This window comes from Xyrauchen texanus, chromosome 32, assembly GCF_025860055.1.
Source record: "Xyrauchen texanus isolate HMW12.3.18 chromosome 32, RBS_HiC_50CHRs, whole genome shotgun sequence".
Classification (NCBI taxonomy): Eukaryota; Metazoa; Chordata; class Actinopteri; order Cypriniformes; family Catostomidae; genus Xyrauchen; species Xyrauchen texanus.
This window is the reverse complement of record NC_068307.1, coordinates 18,996,592-19,023,783: the sequence shown is the minus strand read 5'-3', so window position 1 is coordinate 19,023,783 and position 27,192 is coordinate 18,996,592. Positions and strand designations below refer to the sequence as shown.

Sequence of the window (27,192 nt, the reverse complement as noted above, 5' to 3'; positions counted from 1 at the left end):
GGCATGTTTATCAGAAGTAAATAGCAAGTGATGTGGTCATCATGGCCATTTTTACTGTCCTTGGCACTATAGATGTGAGTGTTCTAGTATTTCTATATTTATTTTCACTTCTTACAGCTGACACATTTTCTTAGAACAACCATCTCACAGTATGAGCTGAGACCCCAGTTTACAGTGTTTGATATGATATCATACAAAAAAAGATGTTGAACACACCTGTTACGTTGAACCTTGCATAACTAAATAACCAGAAATAGCATATAAAAAAACAGCTGGTATGCTTTTTGACTGGGTACTGCTTTACTCAAAGATATTTGAAAGTCCTGGTACAGTAAAGTTTAAGACTTTAGTTCTCCCCTGTTTGTTCCTGTGCCACCCAGAACAGGTGTCTGTAGGAAGAACAACAGATAAAGCCTGTGTGCAGAAAGGACATTACTTTAATTCACTCCTATCTTTCCTGCTCTCTTCTGTTTTTGCTGGGTCAAAGCATTTAACCTGCCACTCTATAAATCTAAGGTCTGGGCATTATAATATGGATATAATCCCTCTGTCTTCCAGGATACCCATTGCTGCTAAATCTCTCGCTGCTGTGAATCACTATCTGTACACAATTGAGAAATTGTGTTATTTTAAAATATTTTCCAACTTTTTCACGTTTACATTTACATGTTCTTTTCCATGCAAAACTCACCACTTTATTTTGTGGATGGTTGCCAGGGTGTTGCTTTGTGACTTCTAGATTTTTGTCCCTAGATATGGCTTGGGCCCCTCCTGTTTTAACGTTAGCCAAGCAAAAATCAAGAGTAACGGCAGACCTCTTCACATTAATCTGCATGATTTGAGGAGTCAAGTCAAGTTCCGCAGCCGGTTGCAAGAACACATTTAGTGTCATTAGCCTTACAGTTACAACTAAGGAGTTTCTTAATTTAAAGGGATAGTTCACCTAAAAATTAAAATTCTTTCATCATTTACTCGCCCTCATGCCATGTCAGACGTGTATGACTTTCTTTCTTCTGCTGATAACAAAAAAAGATTTTTAGAATAGAATACATCAGCTCTGTAGGTCCTCACAATGCAAGTGAATGGGTACCAAAACTTTGAAACATTGAAAACTTCCAAAAGCACATAAAAGCAGCATAAAGGTAATCCATATGCCTCCAGTGGTTAAATCCATATCTTCAGAAGTGATATGATAGGTGTGGGTGAGAAACAGATAGATTTTTAAGTCATTGTTTTACTATCAATCTGCACTTTCACATTCTTCTTCTTTTGTTTTTGCTGATTTGCATTCTTCGCACATATTCGCCACCTACTGGGAAGGTAAAATAATTTATAACATTTATATAGTATTTATAAGACTTAAATATTGACCTGTTTCTCACCCACACCTATCATATCGCTTCTAAAGATATAGATTTAACTACTGGAGTCAATATGTTGGAGAACGTGTGCACAGGCCACGTTTCCGACATCACTATTTATTTTAAATTGTATGGACATTTCTATCACTCAGTCATAGTGGCAATACACATTATTGATGATTCGTGGTATAATATATTTACATTTATTCATTTGGCAGACGCTTTTAAGATATTTTTGGAGAAGATGCATCAGTGTGCTTGTTTCCTGTGTGCCAGCAAATTGGTAGGAAGATGTACAGTGAATCTACAGTAATTACAGTAATGTAATAAAAGTGTGTGTGTCTTTATATCAGGCAGTACATATAGGTCCATCTTTTACAGTTTATTGAGTTGTTGGAATCCAGGGAGTCATAAATTAAACTAACCTGCCGAAGTGACACTAATCTGCCTCCCTACCGTGTGTAATTATGGATGTTATCTGTATGGCTAATAGGCCACAGAAAGAGAGATGGATAATGAGAGAAGGTAATAAATTTTTCACTTTGAGATTTTAGAAGTGAAAATTTCCACACATTAATCCAGACATTATTGAATACATTAATGTGAGCATCACAATGGATGCTCTTCACATTAAATATTTGTTCCACAATTAAATTACAGCCATTTTTAACATGGGTTGTAAATGGAATTATGCAATATATTGGCAAAAATAAGTAATTCTATGTGCTACAGTGTCATTAGAGTTATACCTTTCATGTGTGAATTTTATTATTTTAAATGTCTTGTTTAGATAACAGTATAGGATACAAATCTCCAATGATGCAACTCTAACACCACCCAGGAAAATGATTCAATATAACACATTTGAGTGAACCATTCCTTTAATTGAAAGGACATATTACTACGATGGGATCATAGGTAACCCCCAGATGTTTGTTTGCTCATTGAGACTGAGCTGTGCTATTGGGTAACAGTGCCGCATAAGTCATTTCGCTAATATGCTAGAAGCTGAACAACAACATGCACTCCTCCCAGTCTTCTATACAATGTGTTCCCTCAGGCCGGGCCTGGGTAAGTTTAGAGAAATGCTGCATTTCACGGAAAATTAGAACCAGTTTTGACCTGCGCAACATGGAGGTGTTTTCAAATGTTGTCCTTCACAACAGCTAGTGGTTCTGTTCATCAAGATTCCTTGGTACTCTGTGCCATTTCTACCTGCAAATACTTAAAGGGTTAGTTCACTAAAACATCATTCACTCACATTAGTTGTTTCAACCCCATATGACTTAATTTTTGTGGAACACAAAAGGATTTTTTTAGGCAGAATGTTTGTCTTAGTCACTCTTGACTTTCATTCATTTTTCCGTACAATAGAAATTAATCTTGATTGGCATTCTGTCAAATATCTCCTTTGGTGTTCCACAGAAGAAAGTCCTACATGGTGCAATATGGTGGGAAAATATTGACAGAAGGTTCATTTTGGGTAAACTTTACCGTTAATCACTCAACATTATCTGTTCTAGCTAATATATAACTTTAACCATCCCAAGCTGCTTGTGTGGGTAGCAACTTTGCGTTTTACCTCCTGTTAAATTCTCCAGAGCTCCCCTTTTGCTGTGTTATGTAATGTGCCCATATCCTGAATGCAGAATCTGCCAATATGCTTTATAGATTCAAGATTAAAATTTTTGCTTCACCTCATCCAAGCATGCAGTCGGCAACTCTGTTTACTTTTTCCACTTGAAAGCAACATAGAACTCCTTGACCCTGCGTTATTGATCTCGTTCCTTTACTGCGATGTCCTTGCATGCTATCTGCAACACATTTTTAAAATTAAACTAATTCAAGTATACACTTCATGAATAGCCCAGTCGTTTGGCAGGCGAGCTCAGTAAAGTGGTCTCGTATGGAACGTTCTTTTAACACAGGAAGTAAAAAAGCTGAGCTGGCACTTCAGAGTTACATGTGGATCATTCCAGCAGTTTGCAGCCAAGTGCTGAACATGCTGTCTGTCTGCCTGCGGAGTGTGTCACCTCTTTTAGTGCTATAACAAAAAGGAGGTTACCATGTGAAGTTCCTTGGCACATTTAGTTGTAACTTTTTGCCTTTCTGACTGCATAGGAAGCTATCCTTCTTTGTCTTGGTCCATCCTCCATTCTTCTTAGTCAGCATTTATAATCCAGATTCAAACTCAGATTTATTATCATGTTTTTCTTTTCATGGCAGAGAGAAAAAGTGTTGTTTCCTGGGAATCCTTTATGCAAATATTCAGCATTTAGAAACGAGTTACAAAAAAAAACAACAGAACAATAAACACATAGGATAAAAAATACAGACTATATATACAAACAATAGACAATATATACACTCACTGAGTCCTAATAATGTTCCGACGGGGTCTTCTGCTGTTGTAGCCCATCCGCCTCAAGATTTGAAATGTTGTGCATTCTGAGAATCTATTCTTCTCACCACAATTGTACAGAGCGGTTATCTGAGTTACCGTAGACTTTGTCAGTTCAATGGCCAGTAGTCTGGCCATTCTCTGTTGACCTCTCTCATCAACAAGGTATTTCCGTCCACAGAACTGCTGCTCACTTGATGTTTTTTGTTTTTGGTACTATTCTGAGGAAATTCAAGAGATTGTTGTGTGAAAATCCCAGGAGATCAGCAGTTACATAAAAACTCAAACCACCCCATCTGGCACCAACAATCATCCATGCGATTATCTAATCAGCCAATTGTGTGGCAGCAGTGCTGTGCATACAATCATGCAGATATGGGTCAGGAGCTTCAGTCTATGTTCACATGAACTATCAGAATGGGGAAAATTTTGATCTCAGTGATTTGGACCGTGGCATGATTGTTGGTGCCAGACGGGCTGGTTTGAGTATTGCGTGTTGAGTAGCGCTGCTCTAGAGACTGTTGCATTTGAAAATCCCAGGAGAACAGCAGTTACAGAAATACTCAAACTAACCCGTCAGGCACCAACAATCATTCCACGGTCTAAATCACTAGATCACATTAGCAGCAGATCCTTTAAGTCCTGGAAGTTGTGATGTAAAGCTGCGGTGGATCGGACTTGTTGGTCCAGCATTTCCCACAGATGCCCAATCGGATTGAGATCTAGGGAATTTGGAGGCCTGGGAAATACCATGGAAATACTTCATCATGTTCCTCAAACCATTGCCAAAGAAGGTTTTCAGTGTAGCAGTGTGCATTATCCTGCTGAAAGAGGTCACTGTCATCAGGAAATACATCTATATATATATATATATATATATATATATAAGATTGTATTCAGCTTGGGCCAGCTAATGACCAGCTTGGACCAACTAATTTCCATCTTAGACCAGCTAATGACTAGCTTGGACCAGCTAATAACCAGCTTGGACAAGGCAGAAACCAGCTTCCTTGTTCCAAAACACAGCAGCTTAAGAAATCTTTCTCTTGTTCTTCCTTTTTTCACCTTACTTCTACTGAAGGTCTGTTAAGCCCATGAGGGCTACAGAATCCTCAGTGTCTGTGATGGCTCATAAGCTCTTCGTGCTAGTGCCTGACGCTACATAAAAGGCCTGTGCTTCCAAAAGGGCGCTTGCACACATGTACGGCCGGGCTGCGGGCCATGGGCCACAATTAAACCTTTTTTGACTACCCTTTAATCACCAATAGAAAAAAACAAGCTCATTCAAATCTTTTCCTTTTTTCCGCTTTTCCTCTATAGTCACCCATATTCAAACTCTTCTTGTCAGAGTAGTTGACATTCTCTTGATGTCTCTCTTGAATTTCACCCAAGGTTACACCATTAGTGTGGCTCTAACCTGTTCTCCACACAATTTCTCTCACTACTTGAAAATTCATCACCATGATGCTAGGGTGTTGTGGCTAGGTGGTTGCCTACTGGTCCAAGTCAAATGAGCCCACCCCTGATTCTCTGTTATTTTAGGGCCGTATTACAGAAGCATCATAACTGAATCCTTTTAGTCACCATTTCAGAACCCTAACTTGAAATTGTTTTCATCTATCTCCATCAACAAATCTCCATCAAAGATTTCTCTAGTCTAGTGGGTAAGCATCCCTAGAGTTAGGGGTTTGTTCAAATCCCTAAACCGAAGTATGAGCAATAGTAATATTGAGGCTTAATGTAGCAATCATTACTAATGAAAAATTCAGGATATTTGAGGAGTGTGTGTATAGGAAATGCTGATTCTAGTCTAGAATTATGGATATAAAATTCAAAGGCTGGGACTTGGTGAATCGTACAAACTGCAAATGTCTAAGCTTATCTGCTTTGGCTTTTCCCTGCACCCTGTCTTTTTTTCTCTGTCTCTTTCTGTTTCTCTGTCTGTCTCTCTCTCACATGCCATTTTCACCCTCAAGACATTTTGACCTGCTGCTCCATGTGACACACTCTGTCACATGTTCCATCATTTCAGTTTATTGCTGCTGTAAAGCATGGTACGTTTGTGTCCAGAATCAAGATGAAAACAGCATAAAGCTCTTCCTCTTGCCCCATACTCCTGACATCATGCATGATCTGCAGTGACGGACCCTAGCTCTGACATGCCTTCATTCTTACAACCTGACATGAGAGGTTTCCTTGCAAATCCCCCAGGGCTTGATTCAGTCAGCATGTGCAGATTGTATTCTGTGTGTGTCACCGTGTTTGCCTGACATGGCCCAAATATCTCAGTCTGACTTGCATCACCCTGCTGTCCGATGCATCAGTGACTTATTTAACCCTTGACCTACAGCTGCCCACCATGACCAACCCACCCATCCTCACAGTGAGAGAGTGTTTAGATGGGTGTAAGGCTCTGCTTCAGTCTTTTGGGTTTGTAGACTTAGACCTGCAGCCGATCTGCCATCTGCTGGACATTTAAGAGAAGTGCACCCTTTAAATTCCAGATACCACATGACTACTGCATTTATTTGCTGCTTAATCACATTGACAAATTTTAATGGTCAATTAATGGAAAAAGTGCAGTGAAGAGTTAAAGTATGACAATGACAATATAAACAAGTCCTACATGATCATTAGATACAGCATCTGGGCTGCAAAAGTCCTATCCATTTTCAGGGTCCCCTGTTCATGCAAAATGCCATTCTATCCACTTATTCTATTTCCGTGTTTGAAACTGGAGCATTTTTTTCCTTTGTCTCTTTCACAGATTCTGTTTGACCAGGCCCAGAGGTCCATAAAGCAACAATTGCACAATTTTGTAAAGGAGTGAGTAGTTTCCCTTTCCTCCTGCCTTTTTCCTTTCCCCCTGTTTACATCCTCTGTAATGTGTTCATCAATGCTGAAATGTCTTTCTAGGGATGTTCGAAAGTTCAAAGAGACAAAGAAGCAGTTTGATAAGGTGCGAGAGGATATGGAGATATCCCAGGTGAAGAACGCACAAGCTCCTCGCAACAAACCGCATGAGGTGGAGGAGGCCACCAGCTCTCTCATCACAACCCGGAAGTGCTTCCGACACCTCGCCCTGGACTATGTGCTACAGGTATTTCAGAAACAATAGAATAGAAAAGAATAGTAATCAGTAAACTTGAGCTGTATTTGTAAATTTCCAAAACACGTAATGAAAAGCCAATGATTTATTCTGAAATTTTAAGGAGAAAAAGCCACAATTACAACCCACAAAGAAAGTATTTTTAAGATGCAATTCATTAATTTTACATTTAGGCCGCAAACATATAATTTTCCATCTCCATAAAAGCAGTGGCTGTTTCTGGTGAGTCTTGGATGCTATTTTGACCGTATAACAGCTGCCCAGCCTCTTGCCCTCAAGGCAGCAGTCTGACTGATTGGATCTGGCTGCTCTTTCCCCTCACACATGCATCACCTTTACTGGGCCTTCATTAATTCACATTTCATAACGTGACCTCCTTTTCATATACATTTACATTTATTCATTTGGCAGACATTTTTATCCAAAGCGACACAAAAGAGGAAAGCATAAGCGACAAAAACCTCCTTTGTTCTAAACATTGCCTCTCTCATATACAGGACTGTGGTTTAATTGTTTTCCAGATTTTATTTACAGTCAATTTTCTGTTTTAGTGGACACTGTTGACAAAGATTGCAGTAATGGCTAGGCAGTACTAATTTTGTTAAATGACTCAAGGCTCATTTGGTACAAACTGGCCATGCATTGCTTTGTTTTTCATGTACTATAGAGTAGTCAGTGGTTGCCATATCTGGTCTATTAGTCATATATCCTTTCTGTAATCTTTTCCGGCAGCATTTGTGGCTTGCTGTCGACTTCCACAAAATAGATGTTGTCCATCTGATTGAAAAAACAAAACAAAAAAAAACAAGTGTGTACCAAAAAAGTCTAACATTAAAATACACACTGTTTGGAAAGTATTACCAGAATACTTGAACATTATGCGTTAAAATAAATATTCTGGGTTCAATACAAGTTAAGCTCAGACGACAGAATTTTTGGCATAATGTAAAGAAACGTTTCCATCCCAGAGTCCGATTACAGAAATGAACTGGTTAAATCGTTGTAGATGTGGAGTTATAGCCTCGTGGTTTGAGTACGATGATTGAGTCATCCACTTGCGAGTCGTGATAGAATGCAATGTAAATAAAACATAGAGATGAAACTGTCCCAGTGTCTACACCTGTATTATAGTCCCAAACAGGAGATGAGCAAACTGCGATCGTCCACAAACACATCGATGGGCAGATGTTTGGTTACGCTACTATTCGGAGCCGGATTTGACGATACGCGGACTGTGATACAGGACTATGCGGGCCTATCCGTAAACATTTAAAATACTCTCTGTGTCAACAGTATAGCCACAAGACGGAAACAAAATGCCAGTAAACATGATTTTAGTGTGATAAAATCCCTTAAAACCTTTGCGGACGTGAATGTGAGTTTGCATTGACAATCAGGCATACATACACCCTTTCCACTGTGCCTCACTGACTTGAGAACCGAACAATGATCAAACTGACAACATTAATCAATAATCAGCCCACAAATGCACACAGCACATCTTTGCTTACGACGAGGCTGAGACGAATGCAGATTAATGAGAAACAAGTAGAAGATCACAATATTTCAAAGTTTTGAATCACAATATACTAAATATTCATGATGTACATCCCAAGATACCTGAATAAAAAAATTTGAATAAACTCCAAACGCATCTGACTTGCATTGTATACAGAAGGGATCACTTCTTGAAGCATTCAGGCTTGAAATGTCTCGAACACAACTACGAATTCGCCATTATTCCTCCTTCTTCTAAATGTAGATTTGAGTCGGGGCCTGTAACCAAGGTAGTTGACTAACTTGGTTAGCTGACTAAAATCTTGAGAAGGGTATAGCTGCAGGCAGGGCTGCAGTTAGGAATTCTTGGCCCTGGTACAATATTTTTCAGCAGGCCCACCTCCAGCCCATTGCCCGCAGGTCTAGACATTAAGAGGCCCTAGGCAAAATATATGTTGGAGGCCCCCAGATGGTTGAATTCTTTTTTTTTTTTTTACTTATTATTTTTATTATTCAATATGGAATGACATGCAACATGTAACTTATTCATATAATCACTCAGTCACATAATATGTGTACATTCAGTGCTTTGTAAATGACTTCTTGCTTTGATATGTTCCTCAGATCAATGTTCTTCAGGCCAAAAAGAAATTTGAAATCCTGGACTCGGTAAGTGTCTTAATGTCTAATGAGTCGTTTATGACATTAGTGAGTTGTGAAAGCAATCACAAAACACAGTTTGCCTTTTCTTCCATATTGTGACATATTTCTGAATGAAACGGCTTATCAAACAGTTTCATAATTAATTGATTTCTTCACTGTTTCCTCTCTCTCCTCCACAGATGCTGTCATTCATGCGGGCTCAGTACTCTTTCTTCCAGCAGGGATTCAATCTCTTGGATGAGATTGACCCCTATATGAAGAAGCTGGCTGCTGAGGTGAGATAGATATACATATCTGCTCCTCCAGGATCAACATCTCATAAACTCATTAGAGCCCTCTGTTTACCTACTCTCCCCTAATTATGGACACGCGGTGCCAGCGAGCCTCAGGCTCCAAATTGTCAAAGGCCTAATGAGTGAAAATGATGATGACAAGCAAATTAGCCCCTATCCCACCTACAGTTCTGGTACTTTTACCTTAGTAACTTTCTAGATGGGAACTTTATAGGGAAGAGAACACGCGAGGAGAAGTTTTCCCTGTTGCATTCGCACGCACAAAAGTAACCGCAGTAGTGACATCATCTAGTTTTAACCATTTTTCTTCTGACGTAGTTTGCATGTACAATTCAGTAGCAACAAAAACAAAATCAACACTGACAGAGGATGCCTGGTTCAGAGCTTCACTTTTGTAAGGGCTGTTTGGAAACTTTGGCTGCTGCCTAATCAATTAATGGTTTTTGAATTAATGGAACTCCTAAGGAAACTGGTCTCTAAACTGTTTAAAAAGCACATTATTTCATCCTGCCTCCTTATACAGCCACCAAAGGCAGTATTTTCCTGTTTTCAGATGCAACCCATGTCTTCAGGTGACAGTTTACAGTGGAAGTGTGAGTCGTGTGTGCGGTGCTCTGAGGAGACACCTCTTCTTGCCACAATGCAGCACACGCTGAACTCAGCGGGCAACATGTTGAAAATACACTTTAAACCTATTTATTAACACAATCTTTTACAATAAATGCTTTTGTGACTCAGCATAAATTACTGTACTGAACAACTCACTCATTGACTTTAAAAAAGACGTATAGATAAAAGTTAACCACGCAGTAAAAGGCACGCAACATTTCCTTCTAAAATATTCTCAAGTAAACTAGATTTCATGACGGTTCAGTGTCTTATCAAGTTCAATTACTCACCCTCGATAAACATCTTTTTAATTATATCCTTCATCCCAGGGAAAAAAATTATGTAGTAATCCAGAAATCACTTTATTGTCTGTATAGTCACACTGTCCTGCAGCAGCTTGGCTGACCCCTCGCACACACATATGTGAAAAAGGTGATTCTCTTTGGATACATTGTTGGTTTTGTTATTTTTGTTAAGAGAATTGTAAAATTTGTGTAATCCTCCAAGTAGCAGGCTAGCAGCTACAAGTTTTTTACAAATGGCGTCGACTGACTCTGCGTTTCTCAATGATTTGTGCGTCACGTGTTTTTGACAAATCACAGGCTGCAGCACCTCCCACAGTTCCTCTACACTATTTTACATTATTTCCATGACTATTTTGTTTTGTTACTGTAAATGCATTCCAAATGCAACCTAATGTTGTCTTTTAAGAGAAAACACTCAGTGTCTTTAGAACATTTAGTTTTAGATTGAAAATTGAAATGTTATAAATTTTTTATCTATGATGAGATGACTCCTTTTTGAAAAATAAGTGTGTACAGGCTATCATAAATTTGTGTAGTGACAAATATTATCTATTAAACATTGTTCTCCTTTTGAAGCAGGCTGGATTTCATACATGATACACCAGCACACAGAACCAAAGCCCTGAGTTTCTATTTCTGCACGCAGAGTTTTGTAGTTTAATTGTGGTCACTAATCATCTCTGTTGTATTGGTATTTCAGTTGGATCAGCTGGTCATAGATTCAGCCGTGGAGAAAAGAGAGATGGAGCACAAACATGCCACCATACAACAACGGGTTAGCAAATCCATGCTATCTTCTATGTTCTACTTTTTTTTTCTTGACAGTATCCTTCGTTTTCAGGGGTGTAAAGTAATTGAGTAAAAATACAGTATTATACATAAGTATTATTTTTTGGGATTTGTACTTTACTCAAGTATAATTTTAATGGAATACTTGTACTTTTACTTAATTAGATTTCCAAAGAGAAATCTTTACTTTTTACTCCATACAAATGTATTTAAACTTGAAAAGTGCTGGTCTGATGCCGCTGCCTTTTTAACTGCATCAGACAAACAACTGATGACAGACCAGAGGTCAGTCATTTATAATAGCTGTGTGGAGTTCCGACCATCAGCAGAGGCCAAATTTGAGGCCTGAATTGTGCTTCCAATACGTTTAAATTTGTGCTACTAGACCATATGTGACTGCCTGACTGAATGTGATTTATTTATTCAAATCTATGAGCACGAAGTGAAAAACTCTGATGGTTTTTGTCCTAAACGCCTGCTACTTTTACAGATTGGACAGTTATGAAGTCAAAAATTATCATTCACGTTGCAAATATATATATATATATGTGAATTTATTTAAATCATATCTATGAATTTCTTCTCCCTATTTGCTGAATTATTATTGTTGTTGTTGTTGTTGGGCAACTGTTAATTATAAAAATAACTATAAAACCAGCAATGATAAGGATTAAAATAATAATGATAATAAAAATAATTGAATCAGAGTAAATATTAATTATGAATTTTATGAATCTGCTCAACAGCAAGGTTTGGCAGCAAACCTCAGAAAACAATTCACAAAACCAACAACATTACTAACTCTCTTCAAAGCTTATTTAGATTTGTTTTATCTTTCTCCATGTCTCAAGGGGCTGGGTGCTCTGACATCACAATTCGTGAGTGCTCACATGCAACGAACATATTGTGACTGTGGCAACGTTGTTGCGAAATTAAATTATGTGGTTCTTTACACGTCTCAGTGCAATTCTGAAGTGAAATGTCCACTGTGTGGTGCTAAAAGCGAGTGAAATGTTCTCCCGAACAGATAAAGTTTTAAAGGTTAATGTTATCGAGATACCCTAAGCCTTAAACCTATACCTAACTGATAGTGTCAGAAAATCAAATTTGATATGAAAAACAGTTTCTGAAACAACCACATTGTTTTGGGGTGCTTCTATGACACTTTCGGACACTTACTCATTGGGCTTCAGGACTCATACCCCAATCCTTTGTATTGCATAAGCAACATTCAACATCAGTTGAGCTACCGTGCAATTTGATCACACGCTTGTAAATGTAGTTGGTGATGTGATGCAAATGTTAAAAATAGTCATCTGCATAGTAAAAGTGTTTATATGTAATTAGATAGCATTGTTTGAGGAACAGAGCAAAAAGTAAGTGTTTATGAACTGATAATCTGCTGTTTTACTCGTGATTTGAGTGAAAGGGGATAAAAGTTGTTTTAAAAGTCGATAAAAGCGCCTAGTATTCATTCCACCAGGAAAATTCTGTGTTATGTACAACAGGCCACATAAAATTAATTTAGCAAAAATGTAGTTATTATAACATGATTCTGTGACCAGGTTGTGAATGCCACTAGGGGTGAAATATGACAGTCGTCAGAGACAGTAAAATGGCGACTTAATAAGCCAATCAAATTCTCCAATCTTGTACAATTTAATGTGAATACTTTTAACTTTCACTCAAGTATGTTTTTGGCTTGATACTTGGACTTTTAATTGAGTCAAATTTTCACTCAGTATCCATACTTTCACTTAAGTATACCCCTGTTTGTTTTTTACATCTTCCTCCATTTCTGTTCTTTCCTTCCTTTGATTCCTATTTTTTTTTCTCCTCTTCCTCTTTCTGTTTTCTTATAATGGGTCTTTTGAAATTATTTCCAGCCATCAAAGACACAAAATAACAATTTAATCTCATAATTTGCTGTCTGTCGATTAATATTTTAATAGTAGTTAATCACGATTAATCACAGGTTTTGAAAGTGCTGAAATTTTACTCTAAATATACTTCTTTTTCTGTCAAATTGCATTTCTTCTTAGAAAAAACAAAACCATATGTAACAATATAAAGCTTTATTAACATATTCCAAACAAAGCCTTCCACAATATAAAGATGGAAATGCCATAAAATAGCGCCAATTCAAGTAACATTAAATGTTTCCCATTATACAGGAGTTTTACTAATCGAAAGATCTAGTCCCCACATAGGTTGCATATGCATTACAAGGGTATTCAATCTTTCAGCTTTGCTACAGCAATTATGAAGCAGCGTTCATGATTCGCAGCGGCGCATCTTTGAACTCCACATGAAAAGCGCTTGAAGACAAAAACATTTCATTCTGCGTTTTGGTGATAGTTAAGACCTGCTGTGGTCATTAAAATGCATCTTACTTAGACTGACGCCTTACTTACTGAGACTTGATTTCTGTCTTAATTCCCATCTGGGCTTGTTTTGTACAACAAATAGTGTTAATAGCTCCTTTCCCCATCACTTTATCACTGTCACTGAATCACTGTTGTGTGTGTTTGTGGTGTGTGCATTGGTTTAATGACTCTGGTGGACACATCGCAAAAGGTATGCTGGTTTATGCTGTATGAATGGTAAATGCGTTAATTGCGATTAAAAAAAAATTACCCATTCAACGTTTTTAATTAATAGCATGCGTTAACATGTTAATTTTGACAGCTCTACTCAAACCATATGAAGCCTACATCCCATAAAGTCTTCCCACCCCAAGTTCCTCTTTTTAGTTATTAAGACAGGAAATTTAGGTGGCACTGGCAGCATACTGAATTTTTTATCATAAAATGAAAGTAGTTGAAATAAAGTGGCTTGCTGCTGTGCTATTTGAGTCATGTTGTCAGGTAAGGTTATTTCCACTGAAGCAGAGCTCCCTCCTGACTTCCAGTCATAATATTGTCCGATCACTCAACCACTTTGCTGTCATGTTTGCCTTTATCTGACAATTCAAATATACATCAGAGCATCTGAGGGCCGCCAGCAATAACAGTTGTAGAAGTGAAACTCTTCTTTTGTGTGTGTGTTTGATTCTTCTACATATGCTTGCCTCAGTTTATGTTGTTTGTTTGTTGTGGCTTTATTCAAAGGGCTTGATCACAATATCACTAAAGGATGGTGTCCAGCAGGCACAGATCTCCCTGGGATCTTTGCGCTTAAGAGACAAACACACACACTAACATTCATCTGCTAGCTTGCTGCTAGCCAGCAGTAATTTCTGCCCACACATTATTGCCAGAAACAGTCTGGACTTTTCTATGTCACCCTGAATTATTGTGTCAGTTTGCCTTTTGTTCTGACATTTCAGTTGTATTGATAAGGTCTGAGAACATTACTGGACAAAAATCAAGTCTACATGGCCCTGCAGATTTTAATTCTGAGTCCAAATAATCAGGACTCAGAATAGAGTTTGTAAAGCTGAAATTACTTCTAGAATAGACCAGCACAGTGATAACATTATAACATTAGCTGGGAGTTAAAAAGGCTGAAATTTGCTATTTCTATTGATCAATGGGACCTGGACATGGAAATTTGACTCATTACAGCTAATGATCAAAACTAATGTGGTCAATTACCAAGGTAATGTATGTTTGTTTATGAATGCATGCATGCAGCGCATTGAAAAGCTTTTAGTACAGGCTACTTATACAGAGACTCCAAGACGTATTTGGACACTTAAAGGGATAGTTCGCCCCAAAATTGTAATACTTTCATCATTTACTCACTCTCATGCCATCCCAGATGTTTATGACTTTCTTTCTTCTGCTGAACACAAACAAAGATTTTTAGAAAAATATCTCAGCTCTGTAGGTCCCTACAACGCAAGTGAATGGTGGCTAGAATTTTGAAGGGACAAAAAAGCACTTAAAAGCAGCATAAAAATAATCAATTTGGCTCTAGTGGTTAAATCATATCTTCAGAAGCAAACTGATAGGTGTGGGTGAGAAACAGTTCAATATTTAAATATTTTTTCTCTATAAATCTCCACTTTCACTTCCACATTTTTCTTTTGTTTTGGGTGATTCACGTTCTTCGTGTATTTCCCCACCTACTGGGCCGTGGGGGAGAATTTATTGTAAAACAGACTTAAATATGAATCTGTATCTCACTCACAACTATCATACAGCTTCTGAAGATATGGATTAACCACTGGTGTCATATGGATTACTTTTATGCTGCTTTTATGTGCTTTTTGGACCTTCAAAGTTCTGGCCACCATTCACTTGCATTATATGGACCAACAGATCTGAGGTGTTTTCCTACAAATTTTGGTTAGTGTTCAGCAAAAAAAGAAAGTCATACACATCTGGGATGGCATGAGGGTGAGTAAATGAGAGAATTTTCATTTTTAGGTGAACTTTCCCTTAAACATGTCTGAATGACATTGCATTATATTACAAAATGTAAAGCCCTGTAGCATTCAAAAGCAAATGATGCTAGAAATTTTCTCAGAGCCAAAATTTTCTCTTTTTTTATTGTTTATTGTTTTTGCTATTACTTTAACCAACTGGTCCCAAGGTAATTTTATTGGATGTATGAATTCAGTTCCACTCAGTCAGATTTTACTAATATTCTCTTTCTTTTTCTCTCCATGTTTGCTCTCACCGTGCTGCCCACATTCAGACTTTGATGCAGGTGAGTTAATTTTCTTGTTTTTTAACTATGAACCATTGCTCATTTTGCCCTTGTTTTGGTCATAGCTTTGCATGTTTAAACTCACTGTGTTGTGTTGGACTGTCCTTGGATGCATGTTGTGTTGTAGAGATTCAGCTTAAGGGTGGATTGATTTAGGGGTGCATGGTCTATAAATAATTGCTTTGTTGCAGTCACATGCCATTCACATTTGGTGTAATCAATGAATGTGTGTGTAGCAGGATGGGGAGACTGGGGACAGTGGAAATGTTTGCGTTTAGAAAATGTACAGAATACTTATATCCCAAATATTCAAATTGTTTAATTCCTTCCCTTCATTTTCACTTGAGCCAAATTATTTAACAATTCAGGACCTTAAATGGTATTTTCAGAACAGATGGTGTCTATTTGATGTAGCAGACTGTTAAAGTTTATAAAGCAGCATTGTGGATTAACTTCAGTTTATGTGCTGTAGTAGGAGAATGAGTCTTGTGAAAGATATTTTATTTTTATGACAAAAAATAAAGATGGCAGATAACAAATCCTCTAAGATTTAAATACCACACAGAAAAAAACATGAGCATTTCAGCACTTTTTCATATCTTTCTATCTCAAATATACGTGCTAACCTCTCTCTCTCGCTCTCTGTCTCTCTCTCTCTCTCTCTCTCTCTCTCTCTCTCTCTCACACATACACACACACACACACACACACACTCTCTAATTCTCTTTCTCGCTCTGGTTTATTCTCCCGCGCTCTCTCTGTTACAGTTTAAACTCATATTCCAATCCAATCAATGCATGGCACATTCTCTCTTTGTGTGTTTTATTTTTGTTTGTATCACACCACACTGAATCTCACGAGAGCAGTCTAACACAGTTGTCAGTGTTGTGTGCTTTACAAAACCTTGTCTGATAGTGTCTGAAGTTTAAAGGTTATACAGGCCTTATTCAAACCCTGTCAGACAGACAGAAAGTCAGATATTCAGATAGAAAGTCATACAAGCAGACAGTGCATTACTAAGTGTTTGTCTAAGTGTAAGGTCATCTGAGTAGTTGCTAGGTCATTGTTAGGGTATTTTGGCTTGTTGATATGCATTGCTAGATTATATTGGGTGATTCGCTAGGCATTTCTATGGTGTATGTCTGATTTCCATGTATTGTCAGGGTGTTCAGGCTGATTACTAGGCATTTTTAGGGTTGGTTCAAGGGTTTTCTGGCTGGTTGCTTGGCGTCTTTAGCTTGTTGCTAGGCTTAGCAGAGACAGAACATTTCTAATAAAATGAACGGGAGAAATTGGAATGTCAACAGATGTAGAACGCTCCCACACTACTGGTAAAAGAGCCAATAACTTTTTGGATACAGACATCGTCTGTCAATCAACTCGAGAACGCGCTTGCACATTAGCTATACAAACCGAGAAAATTGTGGGGGTTTTAGCGTAATCTGGTAAAAAGATACAAAAAAAAGCACAAATTGTAATTTTACTGCTGATATGAAATATGTTTTTTGATCGTAATCTTGACCAACCATTTTGGAGATTTTGGAATTTCCCCATTCAAATATAAAGGAGCTCCTCTTGTATGCCTCTTACTTACATAGAAAAATAGCTAGCTTGCCCAAGAGCAATCCAAAGATGTAATGACTTGTGGACTGACTTGCTAAAAAGATTTTGGACATAGCTAGTATCTTCTGGCTTATTGCTAGGTGTTGCTAGGGTATTCTGGCTTATTGCTAGGCTTTTCTTGCTTTTTGATAGGTTGCTAGGATGTTATGGTTTGTTGCTAAGTTTTCTGACTGGTTAATAGGCTTTTCTGGCCTGTTGCTTGCAGGAATGGGCATAAGTACCCGAATACTCGGAAGTGACATCAATGAACGATCATTAAAACGATGAGCGAAAATGAAAATGCTTCATGTGACTTTTCACTGAATTCAAAATTCAGTGACATCTACCTGGCAACTATACACTACGTATCAAAGAGGGGCCTTATTTTTAATTTTGAGATTGATTACGTTGTCATTTTCAGCAGTACCTTGATTGTCAACAGAGACGTCTCATAGCAACCAAAATGATCAATACTACAATGCTAACGTTTGTTCTACAGGTTAACAATAATCAAAAGAATGTTTAATCCATTCTGTTTTGAACATCTGTCTCTGCACAAGTTTTATTGTCACATAATGTTGAATCTTTGACTCATAAATATATATTATTTAATAAAACTGAGGGTTTGTCATTGACTGTAAATCTCCCTCGGTGCTGACATGTTTGCGTGACACACCTGTATCTCAGCGAAATCAGAGCTGAAGATTTCCGCACGAATTGTAAGAGCAACATAAAGTGGCATTCCATTGCAGTTTTCCCATTGTAAAGTTTAAAATTCTAAGTTAAATGGGAGGAAGCATGAATCATCACAGCAACAAACTCCAACAGAGCACAGCCTGACTTTCTGTCCAGGGCAGAGATAGCGCTCTACACTCTGGAGGAGTGTGCACATATACAAGGCAAACTCTTTCTTTCAAACATCTAGTTGGAGCACAGCTGAATATAACAGAACGCAGGGTCTTCAAAACTATTTTCAGCTTAACACCGTGTTTTAAAACCCCGACGGAAACACACAGTGACATCATGTAAGCTTACTATCCAATAAGAAGAATGCCAAATCAGTTTTGGCCCCCAAAACCAAATGAAGTTCCCTCCAGGAATCAAATGCCCCTAAAGTTTTCGCTCGATCACGTTCACGCTTAGCCAGACGGGATTCAGTAGAAGGCTCTTGTGAGCACGCATAAACATCACATCGTTTGGATTTTCCTGGCAAAACCAACCCACTCCCTTCACATTAAAATCAGTCTACAGGCTTTAATTGGCAACCTAGGAAGTCTGGGAAGGGCACATTTTTAAGTTGTGTTACAAGCCGTTCACACATTGGTAAAAAAAGGTGAATATTTCATGAAAATTGTTACACACTGCACAATATATGAATAACAATTATCATCAAAAACTCCATTTTACAGATTAGGCAAATTGGTTTGTGTAACCCGCACACAAACACACAAGATGAGGCAGTCACAATGTCGGAGAAAAACTGCTTTTATTAGTATAAGAGCAGGCCACAGTACAAAAACAGGGCAAATCCAGTGAAGAATGGTCAGGGAAAGCGTAGAGTCGAAAGCCGGGGAATCAAGGAGAGTAAAGGGGGCAAATCCGGGAGAGTAGTCGAGGGGAGCGAGGGTCAAAGTCGGGGTAAACAGGATGAAACAAACACGTAGCAAGAGGGGACTAGAGGGAGCAAAAGACAGGGGAACAAGAGGAGCTGGCAAGCTAAGAGGTAACAAGTAGGGAGGTCAAAACTAGACGAGACTAGCGGGGGCAAAACTAGATGAGACTAGCGGGGGTCAAAACACGGGAATCTAAATACAATAACCAACCCCAAACAAACGAAAGGATAGTGAGTTAAATAGGGGAACTAACGAGCAGTGCGGGTGTAACGAATATCAGTGATGAGACGAGTGCAGGTGTCACTAATGTGTGGGGACTGGAAGCGCGTGAGTGCAGGTGGTCATAATGTTCTGGCTGAAGCGGGCATGTGAGTCAGAGTTGGGAGATAGTTTACGAGCGAGAGCTCGTAATAGCAAAACTGGGCGTGGAAGCCCGAGGGAGGAAAAAGAGCGTACGAGCTCAAGGGGGCGGAGCGAGGGAGCGGGAAGCGAGCACGCTCGCGGAGTGCATGTGTGCGTGCTCGAGGAAGCGGAGATGGGGCAGAGGAGCGGGGTTCGTGACAGTACTCCCCCCTCCATAACGGACGGCTCCTGACGGCCGCGCTCGGCTGCTAAGCTCGAGGGAACAGAACGAGCGTGTGAGCTCGCGGGGGGCAGAACGAGCGTGTGAGCTCGCGGGGGGCAGAACGAGCGTGTGAGCTCGCGGGAACAGAAAACCCACAAAACACACAAACAGTATGAGGGCAGTCCAAGGGGGATAGAATGTACAAAAGGGAAATAAAACAGTCCATGGGGGTCAATGGGCAGTTCAAGGCAAGGTCAGGAGGAACATAGCGGACAGGCGGGTGGTCGGGAGATCTAGGGGGCAGCCGTAGGGCAGAGACTGGGTCAGGGGTCTGGAAGGCGTCTGGAGGACAGGGACTGGGTCCGGGGGTCTGGAAGGTGACCACCGGACAGGAATAGGGTCCGGAGGCCAGGGAAGAGGCCACAGGACAGGGAGAGGCTCAGGAAGTCCGGGCTGAGCCGTGAAAGGCGGAGCCGTCAGAGGCGGCACCGTAGGCGGCTCTGGAGGTGGGGTTCTGGAAGGCTCTGGAGGTGGAGCCGAAGGAGGCTTTAGGGGCGAAGGCCTGGAAGGCTCTGGAGGTGGAACCGAAGGAGGCTTTAGGGGCGAAGGCCTGGAAGGCTCTGGAGTCTTAGGGAGCAGAGCCGTAGGAGGCTCGGGAGGTGGAGCCCTATAAGGCTCTGGAGTCTTAGGGAGCAGAGCCATAGGAGGCTCGGGAGGTGGAGCCATAGGAGGCTCTGGAGGGGGAGCCGTAGGAGGCTCGGGAGGCGGAGCCGTAGGAGGCTCAGGAGGCAGAGCCGTAGGAGCCTCTAGTGGCCGAGCCCTGGAAGGCTTGAGAGGCTTGAGGGGGGGAGCCTTGAAAGACTCGGGAGACGAAGCCCTGGGAGGCTTGAGGGGAGGAGGAGCCCTGAAAGACTCGAGGCGAAGCCCTGAGAGGCTTGAGAGGGGGAGGAGCCCTGAGAGACTCGAGAGGCGAAGCCGTGAGAGACTTGAGGGGTGGAGCCATGAAAGACTCGTGAGGAGAAGCCCTAGGAGGCTTGAGAGGGGGAAGAGCCCTGAGAGACTCGAGAGGCGAAGCCGTGAGAGGCTTGAGGGGTGGAGCCATGAAAGACTCGAGGGGTGGAGCCCTGAGAGGCTCGAGGGGAGGAGGAGCCCTGAAAGACTCGAGAGGCGAAGCCGTGAGAGGCTTGAGGGATGGAGCCATGAAAGACTCGTGAGGAGAAGCCCTGAGAGGCTTGGAAGGAGGGGGAGGGGTGGGGTTATGAGTTACACAACCGCTGCCTCGCATAAAAAACCCTAGGTTCGCGTCAAAAGAGCCGTCAAACCTCTCAGGGGGTTGAAGGCTCACGGAGCTCAGAAATGCGCTAGGAGTATAAACGGGCTCAGGGACAGACACAGGCAGAACAGGGTGACAAAAGTCAAACAAAGTGCTTACCTGCTGTCCCTGGGCCGTGAGTGCGTGGTAATCTCTCCCAGCCGCAAATCCGCGCTCGGAACACGCCACGAAAATCCGCTCTAGTGAGCTGCGCGAATCCGTGGGGTGCATTGTGACTACCTTCGGTTTGGTAGGTTATTCTGTAACCCGCACACAAACACACAAGATGAGGCAGTCACAATGTCGGAAAAAAACTGCTTTTATTAGTATAAGAGCAGGCCCCAGTACAAAAACAGGGCAAATCCAGTGAAGAATGGTGAGGGAAAGCATAGAGTCGAAAGCCGGGGAATCAAGGAGAGTAAAGGGGGCAAATCCGGGCAATAGTATCCAGCTGCAGACCCGCAGCAACACCAGTTTCAGAACCCCAGTGCCAGAACCTGAAGTGAGGGGCAGAGCTACGTTCTAAACAGAGTAGCGCCACCTAACATTTTGGAGAGTAGGCTACACCACCAGTTTCAGAACCCCAGCGCCAGAACCTGAAGTGAGGGGCGGAGCTTATGTTCAAAACCGAGTAGCGCCACCTTACGTTTTGGAGTACTTTGCTTTTATTACAAATGAAACATCATACGTATGTTATAATGATTCTTTAAGGTACAATAAGCATTTTAAAACATTGATCTTGTGTAATATAATTGTATATAGTTATCCGTTTCATTGTATTATGAGAGTTACTTCCTGATCATGATGGTGAAAAAAAAAGCTTGAAACTTATGGGCATTTTATATAAAATATACTTTATTTCACAAGAACATGTGCAGCATGCATTTTTCTTTATGTAAAATAAAACATGTCAAAACACTAAGAGAAAATTAAGCATCATTTTAAAAGAAACAATAAAAATATATACAACAAATGACCAATTCACCCCTAGGCCCATTTTATCATGACAATCCTGTATAAATTAAACTTAAAATGTATCAAATGAGGCATTCACTCTCAGGCCGATTTTGTCCTTACATTCTTGCTAAAATAACTCCCATGTCATCCCTGAACACAAAATGAAATAGAAAGGGCTCTCTGGAAGCTTCTGACTGTTCCAGGAGATTGTTGCGGGCCTTTTCCTTGTGGTCTTCATTCATTCGAATGAAAAGAGGCTCTTCCACTGGACCCCTGAGAAGATGGCTGTTGGAATGGAGCCATTTCACAGCTTCTTTCTTGTGCCGGATTATTGGGAGCTCCATTACAGAATAACCTACCTACCTACCTACCTACCTACCCTCACTGCTGCTAAGCGTAGCTTGTTCTTCACATGGAAGGGACTCTTGTAGGGTTTCTGCACTGGAATATAAATATCTTGGTTAATTTAAAATTAATCAGAAGAGGGTGCAAATGTAACGGTGGGCTGGAGTAAATGTCCAGTATCTACTACTAAAAAAAAAAAGCATGAGTTTATTAAGGGTTTGACACTTCAGCACTCCCAACTTTAGCAGACTTCTTTATAACCAACCTTGTTTTTCAGTAGCACCCATGTGCCAGGTGCAATTTTGGCTGTCATCTTACTGCAACAAAAATAATAAAACAGATTTGTTAATTTGAAGTTACATTGTGCAGCACACAGTTTGAAGCTCTGAATCCATGCAAAAACAGTCAACAGTATTTGGGTCTTTCTTGTAAAAACTGTCACAGCATGCAAAATCAGAACATCATGCAAGTAACCATTAAGCAAGTTTATTAAACTCTTGAAAGGCAAAACTTGAACACACACATTTAATTTTTCACCACATGATGTCAAAAACTTTAGACAACGTTACACAACTCACCATGCTCTCCGCCATGCTTGTCTTATTGTCAATAACTCCGCCCCTCACTTCAGGTTCTGGCGCTGGTGTTCTGAAACTGGGGTTCTGAAACTGGTGGTGCTGCGGGTCTGCAGCTGGATATGTCTCAATCCGGGAGAGTAGTCGAGGGGAGCGAGGGTCAAAGTCGGGGTAAACAGGATGAAACAAACACGTAGCAAGAGGGGACTAGAGGGAGCAAAAGACAGGGGAACAAGAGGAGCTGGCAAGCTAAGAGGTAACAAGTAGGGAGGTCAAAACTAGACGAGACTAGTGGGGGCAAAACTAAATGAGACTAGCGGGGGGCAAAACACGGGAATCTAAATACAATAACCAACCCCAAACAAACGAAAGGATAGTGAGTTAAATAGGGGAACTAACGAGCGGTGCGGGTGTAACGAATATCAGTGATGAGACGAGTGCAGGTGTCACTAATGTGTGGGGATTGGAAGCGCGTGAGTGCAGGTGGTCATAATGTTCTGGCTGAAGCGGGCATGTGAGTCAGAGGGGGGAGATAGTTTACGAGCAAGAGCTCGTAATAGCAAAACCGGGCGTGGAAGCCCGAGGGAGGAAAAAGAGCGTACGAGCTCAAGGGGGCGGAGCGAGGGAGCGGGAAGCGAGCACGCTCTCGGAGTACATGTGTGCGTGCTCGAGGAAGCGGAGATGGGGCAGCGGAGCGGGGTTCGTGACAGTTTGTGTACTCATTAATGCGTTTCTCATTTGTATGTCACTATCCTCATTTGTAAGTCGCTTTTGATAAAAGCATCTGCTAAATGTAAATGTAAGCATTCTTTTTTGCACAAAAAATACAATGAAGCTGCATGTATTTTCACAGCCAGCTGCAGTCCCGAGCCCTGCCATGGAAGGAAGTGACCAATTGATTTATTCAAATGATTTATCTGCAGAGATGCCTAAATAGTTTCTTGCCCTCTTCTTCTCTATCTCTCTCCACCCCCTCCATACCTCCAGTGACAGAGTTACGATCTCTCTGGCTATCCCACAACCTAGCCGTTTTACTACCTCCTCGTGTTGCATCTGTCAGTCCTAACACATGCACACACACTAACTCACTCCTTTCACACTGGCCTTTATTCAAATCTAACACTGTTGTGACACCCTTGGGATTTCCCTTTTTCAGTCTCTCACAGAGTTACGGTATTTCGCAGGATCAGCTGCTCTAGTTGGATGTATGAGCATGCTGTGCAAACGTGGAACACAAAAACAGAGAAATAAAGACTATGAAACAGATTGCATTCTCTTGATATAATTTCATAAACTGTTTGGGATTGCGAGCGAGCGAATTAATTCTGTATTGAACAAAACTAAATTGTGGATATAGTGATCATACTGCTGTAATAACATACAATTTATTAAACACTGATAAAGTTCAACCAGAAAGACTGGTGTCCAGAAGCATCATGCACATTCAGACTGAGGGGGCACATGCCCCACTAGATTTTGAATGGATTATTTGAAAATCCAAAAATGTATTTACCTTCGATAAATTAAATTAAATTAAATGTTTAATGTTTATTTATCCGTCCCGCATTAGGTGGGGTCCCGTGGCTGCTTCGGGTGCTCATGGGAAGGGTCCAGCACCAACGGAAAATGTTTTGTTATGCTATATGTAACTTCAGTGCAGTTAACGTTTGCCAACTACATTTGATCTCTGTGGAACAGTCAATCAGTTTTAAGACTTATATAGACTCTCTATATTTTTGTTTGATTGGTCACTGTTCATTTCCTTAGTAACAAAGGTGCCTGCTCAAAAGAATTGGCATGATCGAAAAATTGACGTAAAACCGGCTGAAGACGTCAACCACGCATTCCACCTCAATTGAACCAAATGGAACAATTACTGATACACATTTATTAGCAAACAGCTGTAAATGTAATTGTTTTATTAAAAGAGTTACTTTGTTACTGTTGTTTACCTTGGTGTCCCTTCAAAAAAATAGGTGAATGATGCTCCTGCTTGTGACATCGGGTTAAATCAATAACCTTAGGAATCTTAATCCGTTTTAAATTCAGATTAGCTGTAATTATTGATTCTCTGTTGTGACTGCCTATTATCATTATTATTAGTATTGCTTCATAATAATAAAGGCTTGATAGATAGATTAAAATCCTGACATGTAATTCAATTGTGTGAGTGTGTGGGGGCCAGAAGAAAGAGATTGTTCTCGGCAGGGGTTTTGGGAGGGACAATAACATTTGCTTGATTAAACAGCAATGGTCTTGTGGACTGTCAGACAGATGGACAGAGCATTTTTAAACGTCTTAAGTGGGGAGCGTGCATGAGGAAGGGACACCGCGTGCTCGTAAATCTGTGATTGACACCCCGGTTTCTGTACATAGCATTGAAATGATGTTTGCGGTTGGCTCTCTGGTGAGGTCAGGGGGCAAAGCAAAGAGCTGGGCTCATAAATCGACAGCTGTATGCTAATCATGTGAATATTGAGCGGTGGAAGTGTGATGCGCAAGCTTGATGTTGTCATTTGCCTTTCACTCGCGCTCAAATGAGGAGTGCGCATGAGATCAGTGAAGTGTATGCCTTTGACTTTGATGTGAGATGACATTAGTGTAGAGTAACAAAAGAGAAAGCTTTTTAAGGAAACCAACAAATATTTTCTTCTTATTTACTGATGCTTCTGGATAAAAACTATTTAAAGATGAAGATATTTGGAAGGTTAAAGTATGCCCTGGTAAGTTCAAATGAATTCTTTACCTTTGTGTCAATATAAATTGTTTAGGGATTGTTGCTTTTTTTGTGGTTCATATTATTAGCTATTTGTTGCATAGAGTTAAACTGTATTTTTTAAGTGATTTGTTGGTTTGTTTCCATTTAATATTTGATATATTATTTAGTTTGTGTTTATTTAGAAGGGTTGAATTTAAACTGTTCTCTTATCATTTAGATTTAACCAAATATTGCAAAATAGAAACTTTGCTGCAGTTCTAGTTGTTGTATTACTTTTATGCAAGTATACACTCACTGACCACTTTATTAGGTACACCTGTACATCTACTTATTCATGCGATTATCCAATCAGCCTATCGTGGGCAGCAGTGCAATGTATAAAATCATGCATTGTCATGCATATATATATATATATATATATATATATCAACCATCAGAATGGGGGGAAAAAATGTATCTCGGTGATTTTGACCGTGGCATGATTGTTGGTGCTAGATGGGCTGGTTTGAGTATTTCTGTAACTGCTGATCTCCTGGGATTTTCACACGCAACAGTCTCTAGGGTGTATAGAGAAAAAAAAAAACAGCAAACACAGTTTTCTGTGGACGAAAACGCCTTGTTGATGAAAGAGGTCAATGAAGAATGGCCAGACTGGTTCGAGCTGACAGAAAGTCTACGGTAACTCAGATAACCACTCTGTACAATTGTAGTGAGCAAAATAGCATCTCAGAATGCACAAAATGTTGAACCTTGAGCCAGATGGGCACGTTGGGTTCCACTTCTGTCAGCTTAGAACAAGAAACTGAGACTTCAGTGGGCACAGGCTCACCAATACTGGACAGTAGATGATTGGAAAAACATCGCCTAGTCTGACAAATCTGGATTTCTGCTGAGGGACAGAAATGATAGGCCCCACTGCAGCCTTAGTTTTCTGTTCTTGGCTGACAGAAGTGGAACCCAACGTGGTCTTCTGCTGTTGTAGCCCATCAACCTCAAGGTTCGACATGTTGTGCATTCTGAGATGCTATTCTGTTCGCTACAATTGTACAGAGTGGTTATCTGAGTTACGGTAGCCTTTCTGTCAGCTCAAACCAGTCTGGCCATTCTTCATTGGCCTCTCTCTTCAACAAGGCGTTTTCCTCCACAGAACTGCCGCTCATGGGATACAACATCCATCCATCCATCCATCATCAACCGCTTATCCTGTGTACAGGGTCGCGGGGGGCTGGAGCCTATCCCAGCTAACATTGGGCGAAAGGCGGGGGACACCCTGGACAGGTCGCCAGTCCATCGCAGGGCTGGGATACAACAATACAAGACAAAATTGTTTATTGGTTATTGGGCTGATCACATTGCATGATTGTTGGTGCCAGATGGGCTGGTTTGAGTATTTCTGTAACTGCTGATCTCCTGGGATTTTCACATACGACAGTCTCTAGAGTTTAGTCTGGTGGTTTTAATGGTGTGGCTGATCTGTGTAAATTTCTACAGTTCAGTTCATGGTTTCCTAGATAAATTATGATAAATGTTTATTTTGAAGTGCTCTATAGTGCTTGAGTGTTTATAAGTCAATGTGTCATTTGGGTTGTTCATAAGGACCAAGATTATGTTCAAGCCTTAAGTGCTCTGCGATTTTTGGTTGAGATTCTATAATAGTACACAACCTATAAAGATTGTCCCTTCTTTAAAATTGTTTGGATCTTTCTTAAAAACAACATTATTATTATTATTATTTATATTTGGTTGATAAATGATCTTGTGGAATGTGACAGTCTTTTTATTTAGTATTTGTTTGTTTGGTTTTGTGTGAGTTTGTTTGTG

General features: G+C 40.3%; 1 protein-coding gene across 1 annotated transcript in view; it reads left to right on the top strand.

Moving 5' to 3' along the window:
• LOC127626268 (arf-GAP with coiled-coil, ANK repeat and PH domain-containing protein 3-like) overlaps positions 1-27,192 on the top strand; it is a 112,593-nt gene that overhangs the window by 66,961 nt on the left and 18,440 nt on the right. Inside the window, exons 5-10 of the mRNA XM_052101943.1 lie at positions 6,530-6,588; positions 6,679-6,862; positions 8,993-9,037; positions 9,211-9,306; positions 10,939-11,013; positions 15,672-15,683. Coding sequence (XP_051957903.1) covers positions 6,530-6,588; positions 6,679-6,862; positions 8,993-9,037; positions 9,211-9,306; positions 10,939-11,013; positions 15,672-15,683 — 471 coding nt within the window. The remainder of the gene's footprint in view (positions 1-6,529; positions 6,589-6,678; positions 6,863-8,992; positions 9,038-9,210; positions 9,307-10,938; positions 11,014-15,671; positions 15,684-27,192) is intronic.